The following is a 23,950-nucleotide window of genomic DNA, read 5'->3' as shown; positions in this document are numbered from 1 at the left end:
ACAAAACAAATGCATCAGATTCCATCCTGCAAAATTTTCGAGTATTTTGGATTTTTTTGCAAAACCTACTTTTGCAAACTAGTCCTAGGGTTTTCATCCAATCGGAACCAAACCACAGTGAATCTCAATAATTTTAAAAAAAAGACACAAAGACTCCAAAACTTTGAAAGGGGCAAGGACACGTTTAGTAAAATGGCTATAACTCCTGAACAGAATTAGATATCTTCGCCAAACTCAAAACACTTAGAGCTCAATCTGAGGTCGCAGGACAAAAAACGTCGAGTTTGGCCACTTGGTGGTGCTATAAGAGGGAGAAAAACATAAAAATGGTTATACCTTTACAACCATTTGTCCTATCAACATGACAATCGCTGTGCACAAGCTTGGTCCAAAGGGTCACAATTGTCTACAAGGAAAACAAAAAATGTGTGTGTCTCAAAAAAACATTGGCGATGAAGTTTGAGCACCTATTAGACATGGTTAACAGAGGCCAATCAGAACAACTCGGTGGGCCTGTTTAATGCATGGCCCCGAAGGTCTGTGAGAAACTAAAAAAAAAAAAAAAAAAAGGCCACTGGGGCCGATATGGTGTTTTTTTAAGTGCGTACACGATTGTGCACTGCGCGTTTTTTCCACACGCGATATTCATATCATATGACAGAACTCCTCATTCCGGACAACTTTGCCTCTAGAACCACTGCTGTGAATCAAATTGTTTGTTAAATGATTGAGAAGATGTAAAAAACTTACTAGGTTTTTCACTAAATCTGGAAAAAACACTGTGGTACAATTCTCTGGACTCTCTAGGTCAATTATTATCAAAAAATGTTGACATTTACCCTTTAGGAAGGTATAATGGGGGCCTGTCCGAATTTACCCAAAATCCTATAAAACCTAAAGGAAAACTCAAAACCTGGTAAGCACATGCGACAGGTGATTCTAAACAAGCATGCAAAGTTTTAAGGAGATTGGACCACAACTGGCACTACAAAAGTCATAAACGTCAAAACATATTTGCCATCCCTGCTGAAAAGCAAACAAACAAACAGCTAAAATCAGCCTAGGCTGGTTGGTTGGTCGTAGCTGGTTTAAGCTGGAAGTAGCTGGTTTTAGCTGGTCTCCCAGCCTAGTCAGGCTGGTTTTAGCTGGTGGTTTCCCAGCCTGACCAGCTTAGACCAGCCTGGCCAGGCTAGGAAAGTGCCCAAAACCCCTCTAAAACCAGCCTGCTGACCAGCTATGACCAGCTAAAACCAGCCAACCAGCCTAGGCTCACCAGGGATGATACATTACCTGTATTTGCAAAAAATACTTTTTTCATATGCGCTTAAATAAATCTATCTATAATTAATTAAATCTATCTATCTATTTTTTTTCAAATTCTGCTTTTAAAGACTTTCTTCTAAGATTACCACTTTCAATTATTATGAAACTGTTAAAACACAAAGTAAACATAATATGTTGGTAACATAAATGCATAGATTAAACATAGAACATACGCACGTAAACCCTGATTCAAACAAACAAAACGCGCTCACTAACACACCACAGCAAAGTGATTCAAAAAAGATTCACGAATCAGTTCGGATGAATCAAAGGAACCGGCTCGTATGCATGATTCGCGAATCAGACAACACTAGCTGACTTCCTGTAACACCGCCTCAAACAAAACAAGCAACTTTCCATACAAGCTAGAGAACAGGCCGCTGGGAAGATAATCTACCAGAGTGGACATATACACAACTTTTATGTTAACCACCCGTCTATAATCGAGAGATTGTGTGTTTTAATACAAATACTGAGGCTGTGAGCTGGTAATTACAGCTATGATGGCGTCCAGCTACAGCGCGAAGGAGGAAGACGGTCATCATTCCGGATCCGCGGGGCTCGGCGGAACCGCCATCCGGACTAGAAAGCCTGACAACACCGCCTTTAAACAGCAGCGGCTACCGGCCTGGCAGCCCATCCTGACAGCGGGGACCGTACTACCAGCGTTCTTCGTCATCGGCCTCATCTTCATCCCCATAGGAATCGGCCTCTACGTGACATCCAACAACATCAGGGAGTTCGAGGTTTGAGCCTGTTGCGCTTGTGTTTGGTGTCATTTTACTAACAAATACACAGCGAATAGACGTCTGCTGTTTGCTAGGACTGTCTTGACATGTTCATCTGTGTTATGTAACCGTGTGTGTGTTTCTCTGGTTTACAGATTGATTACACCGGGACTGACATGTCCAGTCCGTGTTTCAACTGCTCTCAAAGCTTCAGCTGGAACAACACAACTCCATGCAAATGTGTCATTTTTTTCTCTCTAGAACAGCCTTTCGAAGTGAGTGTGTGTGATTTGACAATTATGTCGCATTCCTGCTAAAGGACAGTTCAGCTAAAGTAAATAATCTGCCATTTACTCACACGCGTGATGCTCCAAATCCACGTGATTTAACCCTATAAAGCCTGGCGTTTAACAAAATAGACAGAAAAATCATTTTTATTTATTAATTTTTCAAATCTAGCAGTTGATTAAATCTTTATACGAAAGTTATTTTAAAAAGTCATATGTGATGCATAGGCTTTTATGGAGCTTTATGGATATTCTTTGTGTTTTTGTTGTTCATTATTTAAAAAAACAGTATAGCACCTTAGTACTTTTTGTTAGTAGTTTCATCTACTCCCTTAGCAGACTATGAGGAAACGGTAGACTTAACTAAAACTTTGACTTGCCTGAATAGTAGCATCTGACACTTTACAGCACATATTATAAATCCAAATGTTCCCAGTTTAGTTTTAGAAAGAATGTTTGACTGGAGATTATGGATTTTCATAGCAGTGCCAGTTTACTACTCTAACTTTCTGTCCCCAGAGTAATGTCTTCATGTACTATGGGCTCTCAAATTTCTATCAAAACCATCGGCGGTATGTGAAGTCTAGGGATGACAGCCAACTTAATGGAGATGAGCGCTCACTTAAGGTACTGCATATCTATCTATCTATCTATCTATCTATCTATCTATCTATCTATCTATCTATCTATCTATCTATCTTTTGTTCATTAATTTGTTTTACGTATCTATCTATTTGTCTCTGTCATTTGCTCATTTATTCATTCATTGTTTCATCTATGTATATCTATCTATTTGTCTGTCTGTCAGATGTTTGTTCATTTGTTGTTTCATCTATCTGTCTGTCTGAAGAAACAAAACAAAAGAATGAATGAACAACTAGCATTGTTTGTCTGTATCTTTCTACCTGTCTGTCAATTGTTTGTTTGTTCATTTATTGTTTCTGCTATCTATCTGTCTGTCAATTTTTGTTCATTTGTTGTTTTATGTGTTTCTGTGTCTTTCTACCTGTCTGTCAAATGTTTGTTTGTTTGTTTGTTCATTTATATAAACAATGCTAGTTGTTCATTCTATTCTGATAGCTATTATGGGTAAGTGTGGCCATGTACAGTAGGCAGTCAACCATGTATCGCTTCCCTGAATGATAAAAAGTATAGATCTGTATCTATACAGTGTTATTAATACATTATTGATATTTCAGCAGATAGATAGACAGACAGACAGATAGATACTTTTGATGGAACATATTAATAAAAGATGTATAGTATGATAGAACAAATGATACATCAACAGACAATAGAATGATGAATGGATGACAGATAGATAGGTAGATAGACAGAGATAAATAGATGATAGAAGAAACAACAAATGAACAAAAAAACATTTTACAAATACAGATATATAAATCAATGAATGAACGAACAAACAAGCAATTGACAGATGAAACAAAGAATGAACAAACAATTGACAGATAGATAAAACAATAAACTGATAGAAGAAACGAATGAACATACAAACAATTGACAGACAGATGACATACTGAATGAATGAACAATTGACAGACAGATAGATGAAACAAATAATCAATTGACAGGCAGACAGAAGAAACAACGAATGAACAAACAATTGACAGACAGAAGAAACAACAAATGAACGAACAAACAATTGACAGACAGACGAAAAATGGATGAACGAACGAACAAACAATTGACAGACAGAAGAAACAACGAATGAACAAACAAACATTTGACAGATTAAACAAAAAATTAATGAACGAACAAACAAACAATTGACAGACAGAAGAAACGTTGAATTAATAAACAAACAAACAACTGACAGACAGAAGAAACAACAAATGAACGAACAAACAATTGACAGACAGATGAAGAAACAATGAATGAACAAACAAACATTTGAAACAAATGAACAAATAAACAATTGACAGATGAAACACTGAATGAGTGAACAAACAATTGACAGATAGATGAAACAACAAATAAACAAACAATTGACAGACAGACAGAAGAAACAACGAATGAACAAACAATTGACAGAAGAAACAATAAATTAAACAAACATTTGACACAGAAGAAACAATGAATGAATGAACAAATATTTGACAGACAGATGAAACAAATAAACTAACAAACCATTCACAGACTGACAGAAGAAACACCAAGTGAATGAACAAACATTTGACAGACAGATGAAACAAAAAATGAATGAACGAACAAACAAACACACAATTGACAGACAGACAGAAGAAACGATGAATTAATAAACAAACAAACAACTGACAGATAAACAGACAGATGAAACAACAAATGAATGAACAAACAACTGACCGACAGACAAAAATTTGACAGACTATCAGAATAGCAAACCTGAAAGACAGAGTATCTATAAGTCTATCAGTAACCCTGAAAAAGACAGGCATAGTATCTATTTATATTTATTGACAGCTGTAGTGTTAATGGTGAAGCAAATAGAGACTAAATATTGCAGCTGATTTTGTGCTCAGCTGTCAGACGTGTTTGACAGCATAGTATGCTCCACCAGCGCAAACACATGTCAACACAACGTCAACAACTGCTGTATGACAGCATGGTTTGGCAACATGGATTTTGAAACATCTCGACACCTATTATAGTGGAGCCCTGTCAATCACCAACAGTCATTGCCACATTTAATGAACTTTAAACTGAGTGACATTGCAATAGTTGTCACCTGTGTTTTTTTTAACAGGTCTGCTGCTTCCTGACTGCAAGAAGTACTTAATTCTTTATTTGATGCTTTACAATTGTGTTATAGAATGTAGTTCAAAGCCTTTTATTGTATATTTCAGGAACCAAGCAAAGAATGTGAGCCATACCGCACTAATGAAAACAAGCCTATAGCCCCATGTGGAGCCATTGCTAACAGCATGTTTAATGGTAAAACCTGGATCTGAGTACTTACCATCATAAGATTGTTTTTTCAAGAGTTTTAATATTGCTTGTCTCTTTCACTCTTTGCTTCAGACACATTGAACTTGTTTTACATTGATCTCAATGGAACAAAAACACCAATTCCGTTGATCAAAAAAGGGATCGCGTGGTGGACGGACAAACATGTGAAGTTCAGGAACCCTGGCAGTAACCCGAATCTTACTGCGGTTTTTATAGGTAGAATACATCTATTTATAATTCTCTATACAGTGTGGAAAAAATGATTTGATCCCCTGCTGATTTTGTATGTTTGCCCACTGACAAAGAAATGATCAGTCTATAATTGTAATGGTAGGTTTATATTAACAGTGAGAGACAGAATAACAACAAAACAAAATCCAGAAAAACACGTTTCTAAAAAGTTATAAATTGATTTGCATTTTATTGAGTGAAATAATTATTTGACCCCTTCGTAAAACATGACTTAGTACCTGATGGCAAAACCCTGGTTGGCAATCACAGAGATCAGATGTTTCTTGTAGTTGGCCACCAGGTTTGCACACATCTCAAGAGGGATTTTGTCCCACTCCTCTTTGCAATCCTCCAAGTCATTAAGGTTTCGATGCTGATGTTTGGCAATTCAAACCTTTAGCTCCCTCCACAGATTTTCTGTTGGATTAAGGTCTGGAGACTGGCTAGGCCACTCCAGGACCTTAATGTGCTTCTTCTTGAGCCATTTCTTCAATACCTTGGTGGTGTGTTTTGGGTCATTGTCATGCTGGAATACCCATCCACGACCCATTTTCAATGCCCTGGGTTCTCACCCAAGATTTGACGGTACATTGCCCCATGCATCGTCCCTTTGATGCAGTTTAGCTGTCCTGTCCCCTTAGCAGAAAAACGCCCCCAAAGCAGTGAGGAGAAAATGTTTGACAGTGAGGATGGTGCTCTTTAGGGTCATGGGCAGCATTCCTCCTCCTCTAAACATGTCGAGTTGAGTTGATGCCAGAGAGCTCAATTTTGGTCTCATCTGACCACAACACTTTCACCCAGTATTGCTCTGAATCATTTATGTTCATTGGCAAACTTCAGAAGGGCCTGTACATGTGCTTTCTTGAGCAAGGGGACCTTGCGGCCGCTGCAGGATTTCAATCCTTCACGGCGTAGTGTGTTACCAATTGTTTTCTTGATGACTATGGTCCCAGCTGCCTTGAGATCATTGACAAGATCCTCCTGTGTAGTTCTGGGCTGGTTCCTCACTGTTCTCATGACAATTGGAACTCCATGAGGTGAGATCTTGCATGGAGCTCCATACCGAGGGAGATTAACAGTTATTTTGTGTTTCTTCCATTTGCGAATAATAGCACCAACTGTTGTCACCTTCTTACCAAGCTGCTTGGCGATGGTCTTGTAGCCCATTCCAGTCTTGTGTAGGTCTACAATCTTGTCCCTGACATCCTTGGACAGCTCTTTGGTCTTGGCCATGATGGAGAGTTTGGAATCTGATTGAGTGGTTGCTTCTGTGAACAGGTGTCTTTTATACAGGTAACAAACTGAGATTAGGAGCACCCCCTTTAAAGGTTGTATCAGCGATTTCTAGCCTAAAACATAAAGTGTCAATTTCAGCTGACCTTTCTTCACGATCCGCTCGCTGCCTGCCCCATAAATTGTCTGTGAAAAAACCGCGTCACTCTGGTCAGCCTAGGGTCCGAGATATGCCAAAAAAACAATCGGCGCTACCAACTATTCCACAGATAAACAAACAGTGTTCCAACCAATCAGCGTCAGGGGTTTGGTGTTGTGGACTTTCCTACTGGTGCAGGGATGTGAGGGAGGCGGAGCGAAAGTCCTTCACTCATTAAAATGCAAATCAATTTATAGCTTTTTTGAAATGCTTTTTTTCTGCATTTGTTGTTATTCTGTCTCTCACTGTTCAAATAAACCTACCATTAAAATTATAGACTGATCTTTTTACAAAATCAGCAGGGGATCAAATCGTTTATTTTCCTCACTGTATATACTGTGGTTTTCAGTATCTCTGACTAAAACACTCCTCATCTTCCAGACACAGCGAAGCCAGTCAACTGGCGCAAGCCTGTTTACGAGCTAGACGCTGACCCAGAAAACAACGGCTTCATAAATGAGGATTTCATCGTGTGGATGCGCACAGCTGCTCTCCCTACTTTCAGAAAGCTCTACCGCATCATTCAGAAGAAAAACAACATGATACCAACACTTCCCAGAGGCAACTACAGCCTGGAGGTCACCTACAGTATCCTTGCATTGCATACCTTTAAAACAAAAAGCTCTGCAGAGAGCAATAGTTAACAGTGTGAAAAGTGCTTTTGAATTGATATTTTTCCCTTAACCAGTTGTCCCTCAGACTACCCTGTGCGCAGCTTTGAGGGCCGTAAACGTATGATTCTCAGCACCATCTCCTGGATGGGAGGGAAAAACCCCTTCCTGGGCATCGCCTACATAACCGTGGGCTCCATCTGCTTCTTCCTCGGCGTGGTTCTCCTGTTCATTCATCACAAATACGGAAACCGCAACAACAGCTCTGATATTCCCAATTAAGCCTGTCGAGTGCATGGGCTCTGTCAGGCACAGGGTTTGCATCTGTGCATTTGAATGGCATGCTTCGATTGGCATTTTAAAGGTGCAAGAGCATTTGACCACTTGATGTTCTGTTTATTTATTATTCAAGATGTCCACTTAAGTCTTATTTTTTAATTTGTACTTTTTCTGATGATGGTTGATTGTTCATTTCAAGCATGTTTGACTATTGATATGCACAAATGTCTGAGGCTGAGGTTAGTGTGATATTCCAAAGTACATCCAGGATAAAGACCAAGTTGTATAAAGTACAGTGAACAAATGTATATTTGTATTTCATAGAAATGGTTTTACTTTTGGCCTAAACATTGACTACTTTTAACAGTTTAATGTACAAATAATTTCACTTCTTTTCGAGGTTCATAAAGGTAAATGCTGTGGCTCTGTTTACTTCCAAACTTTTTTGTAGTGCCAGATTATGGTAGTGATCTGTTACAACTACCACTAAACTGTAAGGATTGTTAAAGTCTTCTTGTTTTCTGGAGATGCTTGTGCAATTTAAAGAAGCTTTGCTGTGTGTAATTCATGGCTTGCAAGGACCAAACGATTCGTTCTGTGTCTATTTAATTGAAACTGTCTTGGGCTCATTTTGGCTGTCAAGTCTTTTTGTAAGTGTTTAAGCATGTCTGCCTCTTAACAAATAAGCACTTTAGAATGTGACAAGCCATACATTTTTGGCCAGTTTTTAGGAGTGTGTGTTTTGCTGCTGGGTGAATAAAATGTCTAATTGCTGAACGTATTGAGAATTTCTCATTAATGTGTGTTGTAGTATCCTTTACATTCATCAGGAGCAGGAGAAAGAGAAGAAATTGTTGAATAAAGACATACTTTTTGTGTGGAAAGAAAACAAAAATAATTCTCATTGCTTTACAACATTATGGTAGAACTACTTTTGTCACATGGACCATTTTATCGATGTCCTTACCACCTTTTTGGGTCTTGAACGTCTTCATAATTTTTTTCTTGCAATGTGGAATATAAATTCGCACATCTGACTCTTTCTCAGAATTGCATGATATAAACTCACAATTCAGAGAAAAAAAGTCCCAATTGCGAGATATAAACTCGTAATTCGCAGAAAAAGTCACACAGAATATAAAATTGCAATTCTAAGAAAAAAGTCACAATTGCGAGATATACTCACAATTCTAAGGAAAAAAAGTCACAATTGTGGAATATAAAATTGCAATTCTGAGAAAAAAGTATTAATTGTGAGGTAAACTTGTAATTCTGAGGGGAAAAAAATCACAATTGCAAGATATAAACTCGCAATTCGGGAAAAAAGGCACAACTGAGAGATATAAACTTGTAATTCTGAGAAAAAAATCTTAATTGTGAGATAAACTTGCAATTCTGAGAAAAAAATCACAATTGCAAGATGTAAACTTGCAATTCTGAAAAAAAGGCACAATTGTGAGATAAAAACTTGCAATTCTGAGAAGAATTGTGAGTTATAAACTTGTAATTCTGAGAAAAAAAAATCTTAATTGTGAGATAAACTTGCAATTCTGAGAAAAAAAATCACAATTGTGATATATACTTGCAATTCTGAGAAAAGAAAATTCATGTGGAATATAAAGTTGCAGTTCTAAGAAAAAAGTCACAAGTGCTAGATAAACTCGCAATTCTGAGGAAAAAAGTCACAATTGTGGAATATAAAATCGCAAACCTGAGAAAATAGTCAGAATTGTGAGATATAAACTTGCAATTCTGGGGAAAAAAAGTCTCATTTGTGAGATAAACTTGCAATTCTGAAAAAAAAAAGTCACAATTGTGAGATATATCCAAAATATCTGAATTTGTGTTCTGAAGATGAACAAAGGTCTTACAGGTTTGTAAAGACGTGGGTGAGTAACGAATTTTTATTTTTGGGTGAACTGTCCCTTTAAGAAAACATGTGATGACTTTTTCTCAGAATTGCAACATACAATTGTGATCAATTCTGAGAAAAAAAAGTCACAATTGCAAGATATAAACTTGCAATTCTGAGAAAAAAAGTTATGCAAAATATAAAATCACAATTCTAAGAAAAGTGCGAGATAAACTCACAGTTCTGAGGGAAAAAAGGCACAATTGCAGAATATAAAATCGCAATTCTGAGAAAAAAAGTCAAAATTGCAAGATATAAACTCGCAATTCTGAATAAAAAAGTCACAATTACAGAATATAAAATCGCAATTCTGAGAAAAGTTTTGAATGTGAGATAAATTTGCAATTCTGAGAAAAAAAGTCGCAATTGCGAGATTTAAACTTGCAATTCTGAGGAAAAAGTCACAAGTGTGAGATAAACTCGCAATTCTTAGGAAAAACGTCACAATTGTGGAATATAAAATCGCAATTCTAAGAAAAAAGTCACAAGTGTGAGATAAATTTGCAATTCTGAGAAAAAAAAGTCACAATTGTGAGATATAAACTTGCAATTTTGAGAAAAAAAAGTCACAATTGCGAGATATAAACTTGCAATTCTGAGGAAAAAGTCACAAGTGTGAGATAAACTCGCAATTCTTAGGAAAAACGTCACAATTGTGGAATATAAATTCGCAATTCTAAGAAAAAAGTCACAAGTGTGAGATAAATTTGCAATTCTGAGGAAAAAAGTCACAATTGTGGAATATAAAATCGCAATTCTGAGGAAAAAAGTCACAACTGCAGAATATAAAATCACAATTCTGAGACAAAAGTCACAACTGCAAAACATAAACTTGCAATTCTGAGAAAAAAAATGTATGTGGAATATAAAATCGCAATTCTGAGAAAAAAGTCAAAATTGCAAGATATAAACTTGCAATTTTAAGGAAAATAGTTACAATTACACAATATAAAATCACAATTCTGAGAAAAAGGTTTCAGTTGTGAGATAAATGAGCAATTCTGAGAAAAACGTTACAATTGCGAGATATAAATTCTGAAAAAAAAATCACAATTTCTAGATATAAACTAGACAGAAAAAAGTTGCAATTACAGAATATAAAATCGCAAATTTGAGAAAAAAAGTCAGAATTATGAGATATAAACTTGCAATTCTGAGAAAAAAAAGGCAAAATTGCGAAATATAATTTTGCAGTCCTGAGAAAGTCACAATTGCGATATGTAAACTCAATTCTGAGAAAAAAAGTCTCAGTTACAGAATACAAAATCGCAGTTCTAAGAAAAAAAGTCACAATTGCAGAATATAATTTTTTTTAAGTTAAAATTGCGAGATATAAACATCAAAAATATCTTAATTTGTGTTCTGAAGAACAACATGAGGATGAATAAATAATGATAGAATTTTTAATTTTTGGGTGAACTGTCCCTTTAAGAAAGCATGTGATGAATAAATGAAAACAGCACTGTTTTATCTGTCTTTTGATTGAGAAAGACAAATATATCTGCTTAGAAATGATGATTGGCAGCATTAAAAGACTGTTTTAAGTCTTCAAACCTAAACTGGATCAGTAAAAAAGACCAGCATTTGATGCATCCGTAAAGCTGTGAATCTGATCGCCTCTGGCTTCTTCATAACACCATAAGCAGCATCTGTTCTCTCCTGCTGTTGGTATGTTGGACTGCATGGAACAGCAGCTGTTGAACGGGCCCAGAGGAAAAGTGTTGGACTAATTACCTGCTTCCCAGCCCAAGTGCCTCTTTCACTCACTCTCACATCGTCAGCCCACCTCTGGACCACAGCTGACCTCGCACAGCATCAGGACGTATTGAGATGCTGGTGGGAGATAATGTGCACCACAGCTCATGTGACTTGAACACTGTGTTCCTCTGCTCTCCTGTCAATTAGGGACTGACTTTCTTAGCAAGTTTAGTTAATGATCTTGGTTGTCAGAGAGAGTGAGACTTCCCAGAAGATTTAAAAGCAGTCTAGAATTTGAAAAGTTGCATCTGTTTAGAAAATGACTCAGCAAGTGTACATATGTCTCAGTGTGGTGCCTGTCAGCTCTTTCATCTGCTCATGTTAATACATCAACCGAGTTGTATAGAAGCCTGTTTCTGCCAACTCACAATTGTGACTTTTATCTCAGAATTCTGGCTTTTTTTCTCAGAATTGCATGATATAAACTCACAATTCTGAAAAACAAGTCAAAATTGCAAAATATAAATGCGCAGTTCTGAAAAAAAGGTCACAATTGCGAGATCTAAATGCACAAATTCTTGCAATTTTGAAAAAAAAGTCACAAGTACAAGATATAAACTGGCAATTCTGAGAAAACAGTCACAATTGCAAAATATAAACTCACAGTTATGAGGAAAAAAGTCATAATTATGAGACATAAACTTACAATTCTGAGAAGAGAAAAAAGTCTACAAACGTGCAATTATGAGAAAAAAACTGAATTCCTGCTAACTCGCAATTGTGACTTTTTATCTCAGAATTCTGGCTTTTTTTCTCAGAATTGCATGATATAAACTCACAATTCTGAAAAACAAGTCAAAAGTGCGAAATATAAATGCGCAGTTCTGAGAAAAAAAAGGTCACAATTGCGAGATCTAAATGCACAAATTCTTGCAATTTTGAAAAAAAGTCACAAGTACAAGATATAAACTGGCAATTCTGAGAAAAAAGTCTGAATTGCAAGATATAAACTTGCAATTCTGGGAAAATAGTCACAATTGCAAAATATAAACTCACAGTTATGAGGAAAAAAGTCATAATTATGAGACATAAACTTACAATTCTGAGAAGAGAAAAAAGTCTACAAACGTGCAATTATGAGAAAAAAACTGAATTCCTGCCAACTCGCAATTGTGACTTTTTATCTCAGAATTCTGGCTTTTTTTCTCAGAATTGCATGATATAAACTCACAATTCTGAAAAACAAGTCAAAAGTGCGAAATATAAATGCGCAGTTCTGAGAAAAAAAGGTCACAATTGCGAGATCTAAATGCACAAATTCTTGCAATTTTGAAAAAAAAAGCCACAAGTACAAGATATAAACTCGCAATTCTGAGAAAAATATCTGAATTGGGAGATATAAACTCGCAATTCTGTTAAGTCTGAATTTCGAGATATAAACTCACGATTCTGAGTTTATATCTCGAAATTCTGGGAAAATAGTCACAATTGCAAAATATAAACTCACAGTTATGAGGAAAAAAGTCATAATTATGAGACATAAACTTACAATTCTGAGAAGAGAAAAAAGTCTACAAACGTGCAATTATGAGAAAAAAACTAAATTCCTGCCAACTCGCAATTGTGACTTTTTATCTCAGAATTCTGGCTTTTTTTTCTCAGAATTGCATAATATAAACTCACAATTCTGAAAAACAAGTCAAAAGTGCGAAATATAAATACGCAGTTCTGAGAAAAAAAAAGGTCACAATTGCAAGATCTAAATACACAAATTCTTGCAATTTTGAAAAAAAGTCACAAGTACAAGATATAAACTTGCAATTCTGTTAAAAAGTCTGAATTTCGAGATGTAAACTCACGATTCTGAGTTTATATCTCGAAATTCTGAGAAAATAGTCACAATTGCAAAATATAAACTCACAGTTATGAGGAAAAAAGTCATAATTATGAGACATAAACTTACAATTCTGAGAAGAGAAAAAAGTCTACAAACGTGCAATTATGAGAAAAAAACTAAATTCCTGCCAACTCGCAATTGTGACTTTTTATCTCAGAATTCTGGCTTTTTTTCTCAGAATTGCATGATATAAACTCACAATTCTGAAAAACAAGTCAAAAGTGCGAAATATAAATGCGCAGTTCTGAGAAAAAAAGGTCACAATTGCGAGATCTAAATGCACAAATTCTTGCAATTTTGAAAAAAAAGTCACAAGTACAAGATATAAACTCGCAATTCTGAGAAAAATATCTGAATTGGGAGATATAAACTCGCAATTCTGTTAAGTCTGAATTTCGAGATATAAACTCGCAATTCTGAGTTTATATCTCGAAATTCTGAGAAAATAGTCACAATTGCAAAATATAAACTCACAGTTATGAGGAAAAAAGTCATAATTATGAGACATAAACTTACAATTCTGAGAAGAGAAAAAAGTCTACAAACGTGCAATTATGAGAAAAAAACTGAATTCCTGCCAACTCGCAATTGTGACTTTTTATCTCAGAATTCTGGCTTTTTTTCTCAGAATTGCATGATATAAACTCACAATTCTGAAAAACAAGTCAAAAGTGCGAAATATAAATGCGCAGTTCTGAGGGATAAAAAAGGTCACAATTGCGAGATCTAAATGCACAAATTCTTGCAATTTTGAAAAAAAGTCACAAGTACAAGATATAAACTCGCAATTCTGTTAAGTCTGAATTTCGAGATATAAACTCGCAATTCTGAGTTTATATCTCAAAATTCTGAGAAAATAGTCACAATTGCAAAATATAAACTCGCAGTTATGAGGAAAAAAGTCTTAATTATGAGACATAAACTTACAATTCTGAGAAGAGAAAAAAAGTCTACAAACGTGCAATTATGAGAAAAAAACTGAATTCCTGCCAACTCGCAATTGTGACTTTTTATCTCAGAATTCTGGCTTTTTTTTCTCAGAATTGCATGATATAAACTCACAATTCTGAAAAACAAGTCAAAAGTGCAAAATATAAATACGCAGTTCTGAGAAAAAAAAAGGTCACAATTGCGAGATCTAAATACACAAATTCTTGCAATTTTGAAAAAAAGTTACAAGTACAAGATATAAACTCGCAATTCTGAGAAAAAAGTCTGAATTGCAAGATATAAACTTGCAATTCTGTTAAAAAGTCTGAATTTCGAGATATAAACTCACGATTCTGAGTTTATATCTCGAAATTCTGAGAAAATAGTCACAATTGCAAAATATAAACTCACAGTTATGAGGAAAAAAGTCATAATTATGAGACATAAACTTACAATTCTGAGAAGAGAAAAAAGTCTACAAACGTGCAATTATGAGAAAAAAACTGAATTCCTGCCAACTCGCAATTGTGACTTTTTATCTCAGAATTCTGGCTTTTTTTCTCAGAATTGCATGATATAAACTCACAGTTCTGAAAAAAAGGTCACAATTGCGAGATCTAAATGCACAAATTCAAGAAGAAATTGCAAGATATAAACTCACAATTATGAGAAAATAGTCACAATTGCGAGATATAAACTCGCAATTCTGAAAAAAAGTCTGAATTGCAAGATATAAACTCACAATTTGGGTTAAAATAGTCACAATTGCAGGATATCAACTCAATTCTGAGAAAAAAAGCCAGAATTGCAAGATATAAAATCACAATTCTGAGAAAAATATCTGAATTGCTAGATATAAACTTACAATTCTGAGGAATAAAGTCTGAATTGCTAAATATGAACTCGCAATTCTGAGAAAATAGTCATAACTGCAAAATATAAACTCACAATTCTGAAGAAAAAAAAAAAGTCTGAATTGCGAGATGTAAACTAGCAATTCGGAGGAAAAAAACTTAATTGCAAAATATAAACTCGTAATTCTGAGAAAGTAGTTTCAATTACAAGATATAAACTCACAATTCCAAGAAAAAAAGTCACAATTGCGAGATATAAACTCACAATTCTGAGAAAAAGAACTGAATTGCAAAATATAAACTCATAATTCTGAGAAAATAGTCACAGTTGCGAGATATAGACTTACAATTCTGAGGAAAAAGTCACAATTGCGAGATATAAACAATTCTGCGAAAAAAAGTCTGAATTGCTAAATATAAACTCGCAATTCTGAGAAAATAGTCACAATTGCGAAATATAAACACAATTCTGAGGGAAAAAAAGTCTGAATTGCGAGATGTAAACTAGCAATTTGGAGAAAAATAACTGAATTGCAAAACATAAACTCACAATTCTGAGAAAAAAGTCTGAATTTCGAGATATAAACTCACTATTCTGAGTTTATATCTAGCAATTCTGAGAAAAAAGTCATAATTACGAGATATAAACTTGCAGTTTTGAGAAAAAAGTCTGAATTGCTAAATATAAACTCGCAATTCTGAGGAAAAAAAGTCTGAATTTCGAGATATAAACTTAATTGAAAGATATAAACCTGCAATTATGAGAAAAAAATTTTAATTGCGAGATATAAACTCAGTTCTCAGAGAAAAAAAGTTGCAAGCTATAAACTAGCAATTCCTTTTAAAAATTCAGAATTGTAAGATAAATAGTCGCAATTACTTTTTCATTTTTTATTCAGTGCCAGAAAACGGGCTTCCATATTCATACACACACACAGATATACAGTCAGGTCCGTATGTATTTGGACACTGACACACTTTTCATAATTTCGGCTCTGTATGCCACTAGAATAGTTTTAAAATGATCAAGATGAAATCAAGATGAAATAGAAGTCCAGACTTTAAGATTTAATTCAAGGGGTTGAACAAAAATATAACATAAAATGCTAAGGAATTACAACCATTTTTATACACAGACCCCCCATTTTCAGGGGCTCAAAAGTAATTGGACAAATAAATATAATCATAAATAAAATGTTCATTTTTAATATTTTTTTGAGAATCCTTTGCAGGCAATGACTGTCTTAAGTCTGGAACTCATGGACATCACCATAGACTGGGTTTCCTCCTTTGTGGTGCTTTGCCAGGCCTTTACTGCAGCTGACTTCAGTTGTTGTTGGTTTGTGGGTCTTTCTGCCTTTAGTTTTGTCTTCAGCAAGTGAAATGCATGCACAATCCATTTTGAAATCAGAAGATTGACTTGGCCATTGCAGAATATTCCACTTTTTTACCTTTAAAAACTCCTGGGTTGCTTTTGCTGCATGTTTTAGGTCTTCGTCCATTTGTACTATGAAGAGCTGCCCAAACAACTTTGCTCCATTTCACTGAATCTGGGCAGACAGTATATCCCTATACACTTCAGAATTCTTCCGGCTGCATCTGTCTTCTGTCACATCATCACTAAACACCGGTAACCCAGTGCCACTGGAAGCCATGCTCATGCCATTACACTGCTCCACCATGCTCACAGATGATGTTGTAGGCTTTGGATCATGAGCTGTTCCAAGCCTTCTCCATACTCTTTTCTTCCCGTCATTCTGGTACATGTTGATTTTAATTTCAGCAGTCCAAAAATGCTTTTCCAGAAGTGGTCTGGCTTTTTTAAATGTTTTTGACAAAGTCTAATCTGGCCTTGTTTGCACCTTGTGGTAAACCCTCTCTATTTTGCTCTGGTGAAGTCTTCTCTTGATTGTAGACTTTGACAGTGACACGCCTACCTCCTGGAGAGTATTCTTCACTTGGCTGGATGTTGTAAAATGTTTTATTACCATGGAGAGGATCATCCAATCATCCACCATACTGTCGTCTTTTGTGAACATCCAGGCCTTTTTATGTTGCCGAGCTCACCAGTGTGTTCTTTTTCTTCTCAGAATTCACCAAACTGTTGATTTGGCCTCTCCTAATGTTCCTGCTATCTCTCTGATGCATTTCTTTTGTTTTTGAAGCCTAACAATTGTCTGTTTTACTTGCATGCAGAGCTCCTTTGACTGCATGATGGGTTCAGAGTAGTCTCGCGTAGCCAGACCTTCAGACTGACGGCTGAAGGTCTGGAATTCATGGCAGCTTTAATTGGCCAAGGCCCGCCCATAAGTACGTTTGACCGACATGTCAAACAACCAATCACAGTTCGTTTCGTTCAGCGTCACGTTTCGGGGTGTAGAAATGTCCCCACAACAACAGACTGGCATGCAACAAGTCAGTCATTGAAATAACCAGCATTGAAAGTTAACGAAGAAGAGGGAGAACAAGCAGTCAGTCAGTAATTTGTTCGCGAACGTCGCAAATGTGTATAACAACAATGGCGTCTGCATAAGCACCTTTTGGCAAAACGCCGAGTAAACCAGTCTGCGCTTTGTTTCCCGGCGGACCGAAAATAAACGCGACACTTGCGTGTTCCGGAAATCCGGTCAAATTCATCTAATCAGATGACGACTTCGACATTCCTGAAGTGTTTCCAGTTAAGCGTACCATATGCATCAGACGTTTAGCCAACGTTCCGTGGCCGTGACGTATGAGGCTGAGACTAGGTTCAGAGCAACAGCTTGCAAATTCAAATGGCACACTTAAAATCAACTCCAAACCTTTTACCAGATTAATTGATGTAGAAAAAATGAAGGAATAGCCCACAACTGTCCATGAAACAGCTTTTGAGTCAACTGTCAAATTACTTATGGTCCCTTGAAAAGGGGGGAGGTACATATTAAAGAGCTGTAATTCCTTAACCTTTCTACCAGTTTGATGAGACTGCCCTAAAAATTAAAGCTCAGAGTGTGCGCTTTCAGCCCATATTCATTGTGTAACTGTAACTTGAATATGTTTTGTTCAACAGCTCAAATATATATATATATATATATATATATATATATATGAATATTTAAATACATATATATGCATTTTTAGAGTCTTGGGAACTTACGTCGAAGACTGACACAGAAGAGAGGAAATTGTTGAATGAAGATATTTTTGTTTTCTTTGCGCACAAAAAGTATTCACATAGCTTCATAACATTCGGTTAAACCACAGAGGTCACATGTACCATTTTAACAATGTCCTTACTACCTTTCTGGGCCTTGAACGTGTCTATGCAGGGTCAGAAACTCATCAAAAATATCTTAATTTGTGTTGTGAACAAAGGTCTTATGGGTTTGGAACGACATGAGGGTGAGTAATTATTGACAGAATTTTCATTTTTGGATGAACTATCCATTCATGATAAGTGCATTCTCTGGTGCGTTTCTGTCTAAACGATTCCTGAAGGAAAAGGGAAACTTGCTGCTTTTGTACCCGTCGCGTACCAAGTATTAATTGCAGAAGGGTTTTGTTAGCTGTTGCTCCAAACCCATCCATGTGACTGTGTAATCAGTGTTGCCCAGAGCAACGCTGAGAGGTTGCCAGAGGGTTTGGCCCCTCACGGGGCAATCCCCTGTTACACTGAGAGACGTGTGTCTAAACCTACAGTGGGGTCCAAAGATAAGACTGAAAATCTGGGATTCAAAAGCTAATTTAAGACATTTAATCTAGCTCACAATAAATAAATAAATAATAATAAGAAGAAGAAATTACCCTCATGTCTTTCTTTCTTCGGTGTAGTACAAAAGAAGATATTTTGAGTAATGTTTCAAGTGTTTTTATTTGTTGCTGTTGTTGGCTTGGTTTTTGTTTTGTATTTTGTTAGAGGATATGTTGAGACATTTCTCAGTGTTTTGTTTCATTGATTTCTTTTCATTTTTGATTTGTATTTGAAAGATATTTTAAGAAATGTCTTAGTGTTTTTTTTTTTTTTTGGTCAGTATAAGTCAGTAAGGTTTTATTTGTTATTTGTTTTGTTGTTTTTATTTAGTTTTTAAGATATTTAAAAAAATGTCTCAGTGTTTCTTTTTTGGCTTGGTTTTTGTTTTGTATTTTGTTAGAAGATATTTTGAGAAATGTTAGTGTTTAAATTTTTTTTAGTTGTTTTTACATCGTTATTTGAAAGATATTTTAAGATTTTCTCAAGTGTTTTGTTTTGTCTTTTGTGGTCAATATGATGAAAGTCAGTGAGGTTTTATTTTTAGAAATGTTTCAGTGTTTGTTAGAAGATATTCTGAGAAATATTTAAGTGTTTTTGTTTTGTATTTATTTGAAGAAACGTCTCAGTGTTCTCTTTGTTTTGTTTTCTTTTTTGTTTGTTTTTTTTAGAAGATATCTTGAGAAATGTGACCCTGGACCACAAAACCAGTCTTAAGTCGCTGGGGTATATTTGTAGCAATAGCCAAAAATACATTGTATGGGTCAAAATTATTGATTTTTCTTTTATGTCAAAAATCATTAGGAAATTAAGTAAAGATCATGTTACATTAAGATTTTTTGTAAAATTCCTACTGTAAACCTATCAAAATGTAATTTTTGATTAGTAATATGCATTGTTAAGAACTTAATTTGGACAACTTTAAACGTGATTTTCTCAGTATTTTGATTTTTTTGCACCCTTAGATTCCAGATTTTCAAATAGATGTATCTCGGCCAAATATTGTCCAATCCTAACAAACTATACATCAATATAAAGCTTATTTATTTAGCTTTCATATGATGTATATATATCAGTTTTGTAAAATTTAACCTTATGACTGGTTTTGTGGTCCATGGTCACAAATGTATCAGTGTGTTTTGTTTTGTTTCATTGTTTTTATTTTGTTTTTGTAAGATATTTTAAGAAATGTCACAGTGTTTTTATTTGGCTTGGTTTTTGTTTTGTATTTTGTTAGAATGTATTTTGAGAAATTTTTCAGTGTTTTTGTTTTATTTTGAACCCCACTGAATTTTAAATGATCTTCTTTTAGAAGATACCTTGAGATTTTTTTCAGTGGTTTTTTTTCGTATCGTTTTCATTTCTGTTTTGTTTTCCATTTGTAAGATATTTTAGGAAATGTTTAAGAAAGGTTTTATTTTGAAAAAATGTTTCAGTGTTTTGTTTAGTATTTTCTTAAAAGATATTTTGAGAAACATTTCAATGTTTTTGTTTTATTTCATGATTATTAGTTAGTTTTTGTTTTGTAGTTGGAAGACATTTTAAGAAATGTCTCAGTGTTTTTAGTTTAGTTTTGTTTGTTTTTTTAGCTTGGTTTTTGTTTTGTATTTTGTTAGGCAAGGCAAGGCAAGGCAAGGCAAGTTTATTTATATAGCACATTTCATACACAATGGCAATTCAAAGTGCTGTACATAAAAGGAATTAAAATCATAATAGCATAAAAATCATAAAAATTTAAAATAATAATCACAACAATAAAAACAGAGAATTTAGGAACATTTAAGACGATTTAAAAAATTGATTTAAAATTAATTAGCACAGTAAAATGATTATACATAAAATAATGCAATCTGTTCGGACGTAGCACAGTGCTCATTCAATAAATGCACAACTAAACAGATGAGTTTTGAGTCTGCAATTAAATGTGGCTAATGTATTAGCACATCTGATCTCTTCTGGAAGCTGATTCCAACTGTGGGCGGCATAATAGCTAAAAGCGGATTCCCCTTGTTTTGTGTGAACCGTTGATATTACTAACTGACTCGATCCTAGTGATCTGAGTTGTCTGTTAGGTTTATATTCAGTGAGCATATCTGCAATGGTCCTAGGCCATTGAGTGCTTTATAAACAAGTAAAAGTACTTTCTATCCTAAACATAACTGGAAGCCAGTATAAGGACCTGAGGACTGGTAAGGAAAAGGAAAGGAGGTGAAGTGAGGCCAAGTATGGTGACCCATACTAGGAATTTGTGCTCTGCATTTAACCCATCCAAGTGCACACACACAGTAGTGAACACACACCCGGAGCAGTGGGCAGCCATTGCTGCGGCGCCCGGGGAGCAGTTGGGGGAACGGTGCCTTGCTCAAGGGACTCACCTCAGTCATGGTATTGAGGGTGGAGAGAGTGCTGTACATTCACAATCTCCACCTACAATCCCTGCCGGACCTGGGACTCGAACCTGCAACCTTTGGGTTACAAGTCCGACTCTCTAACCATTAGGCCACGGCTGCCCCGTGGTGTGATATGCTCTGATTTTCTGGTTCTAGTCAGAATCCTGGCAGCAGCGTTCTGTATGAGCTGCAGCTGTCTAATGGTCTTCTTGGGAAGGCCAGTGAGGAGACCATTGCAATAGTCCACCCTGCTTGTGATAAAGGCATGAACAAGTTTCTCCAAGTCTTGACAGGAAACAAAACATCTAATTCTTGCAATGTTTTTGAGATGATAGTATGCTGATTTATTTAGTTACTGCTTTGACATGGCTACTGAAACTGAGGTCTGACTCCAGAATCACACCAAGATTCTTGACTTGATTTTTTGTTTTTTGACCCCTAGTGTCAAGGTACGCATTTACATCATGAACTTCATCTTTGTTTCCAAATGCAATGACTTCTGTTTTCTCCTTGTTTAACTGAAGAAAGTTTTGACACATCCAACTGTTAATTTCATCAATGCATTGGCAGAGAGAGTCAATGGGGCTGTAGTCATTTGGCGATAAGGCTAGGTAAATCTGGGTATCATCTGCATAGCTGTGATATGCAATTTGGTTCTTTCTCATTATTTGACTTAGTGGGAGCATATACAGGCTGAACAACAGTGGCGCAAGAATTGAGCCTTTTGGGACTCCGCATGTCATGGACGTCCACTTAGACTTATTGATGTGTCGACTTTATGAAATTAACAAGAATTTGCATATTCATATGTAGTATTATGCATTATTAAGTGTTTTATGAATATGTCTTATGAATTATTATATTTATATCATTATTAATATTTTTGAGAATATGTATTCAATGACCTTTTGAGACATGACATGAGACTGTATGCTGTTGCTATGTTATTTACGTACATTTTATCATATCTATCATTAACTCCGACAGACAGACTGATGTTCTTAGAACAAGAAGTACTTCTTAGTAAATGTGCCTTTTTAAAGTTTGGGTTGGTGGACAAATATGCAAATTAATAACACTTTTGATCACGAGCTGAGACGTGAGTATTGCGTTCTTAATCAAAATATAGAAATATTAACACACATTAATAATCATCTTGAAATATTAGAAGTTTGGTTATGTCTTATTGATTAAGCTACTCAATATAGTGCTGAATGCTTTATTCATCCTTCGAAGTATATGTTTCATCTGTATTTTTCCATCTATGTATGTGTGATGTCCGAAGCACAGTTCTGCAAAATGGTTATTCTTGGTACTTAATGAAGACAGTTTAGATGGACAATTAGATTAACATTAACACGTCTCAATGTCTCAAGATATAAATTAAACTAAAAAAGGAGAAATGAAACTGCACGTCCACTCAACTGAGTTTATAATTACTAATCACGAGTTTATTCACAAGTTGATGTATTGATGTATTTTCAACTGACTTTGACCTTCAGACTTCCTGAGTTGTCTGGTTTTAGGGTATAAAAAGTCTTACAATTGTATTTAGGACAGATCGGAGACTTCAGACTTCTCAACCTCCTTTACTCCGATCTCAACTTTCATCTGGGTGCACCTGAAACAGTCTAATTTTCTATTAGACTTATTTTTCTCAGATTTGATATTAGTATTTGACTAAATTTGACTTTATTAATTGCAATTTGGCTTTTATGGAATTCTCAACTTTTAAGACAGTAAATATTATTATTGCAATATTTCTTATAATTTTTGCATTTGTATATCTTCTCAAAGAAGTATACTATTATTGAACAGATTTGAATTGGCTTATTAATATAACATTGAAATCAATGTTTATTCCTAATTAATGGATTTATGGACTCTTAATTGTGTTAATCTTTCATTTATGACTATTGTCTGGATTGTGGTCTATATTGCGTTTTTGCAATATATGAAATTTATCTGAAACTATTTGAATAAATTGTATAATCATTTTAACCCCACCCGTCTGACTCCGAATCAATCATTTTCCGCATCACTTATGTTCTCCTATACTCACATAATAGCCTCTCCCTTCTAAATATGACCTGAACCATTTGAGAACCATCCCAGAAAGCCCGACCCAGTTTTCTAGTCTATCTAGAAGAATGTTGTGATCGACAGTGTCGAACGCAGCACTGAGATCTAGTAGTACCAGCACTGATATTTTGCCAGAATCAGAATTTAGGCGAATATCATTTATTATCTTTATATATGAGCGCTGTCTCTGTGCTATGATGTGGTCTGAAACCAGATTGGAAGTGGTCCAGGTATCCATTTGAGTTTATGTGATGGTTCAGCTGATTAAAAACAACCTTTTCAATAATCTTGCCTATGAAAGGAAGATTTGATATTGGTCTATAGTTGCTCAATATGGTGTTATCAAGATTTCTCTTTTTCAGAATGGGCTTAACAACTGCAGTTTTCAGGGAGTTTGGAAAAGTCCCAGAAAGAAGTGAGGGGTTCACCACTTCTAAGAGATCTGCTTCTAAACAGCTAAACACACTTTTGAAAAAAGATGTGGGAAGTGTGTCAAGGTAGCAGGTTGACGATTTGAGGTGCTGTACTGTTTCTTTCAAAATGTTGCTATCGATTGCTTCAAAAGTAGACATAGTGACTTCTTTTTGAAATAGCGGTTTTGTTTTGTTAGAAGATATCTTGAG

General features: G+C 35.4%; 1 protein-coding gene across 1 annotated transcript; it reads left to right on the top strand.

Moving 5' to 3' along the window:
- Positions 1-1,618: 1,618 nt before the first annotated feature.
- LOC141348721 (cell cycle control protein 50A-like) lies at positions 1,619-8,614 on the top strand. The gene is made up of 7 exons (XM_073852993.1): positions 1,619-2,069; positions 2,207-2,326; positions 2,858-2,965; positions 5,182-5,269; positions 5,357-5,500; positions 7,329-7,535; positions 7,647-8,614. Exons 1-7 carry the CDS (start codon positions 1,824-1,826, stop codon positions 7,838-7,840), a joined length of 1,107 nt encoding a protein of 368 aa, XP_073709094.1. The 5' UTR covers positions 1,619-1,823; the 3' UTR covers positions 7,841-8,614.
- The last annotated feature ends 15,336 nt before the right edge of the window (positions 8,615-23,950 follow it).

This window comes from Garra rufa, chromosome 13 (assembly GCF_049309525.1).
Source record: "Garra rufa chromosome 13, GarRuf1.0, whole genome shotgun sequence".
NCBI classification, from domain to species: domain Eukaryota; kingdom Metazoa; phylum Chordata; class Actinopteri; order Cypriniformes; family Cyprinidae; genus Garra; species Garra rufa.
This window is presented reverse-complemented; position numbering and strand designations above follow the sequence as displayed.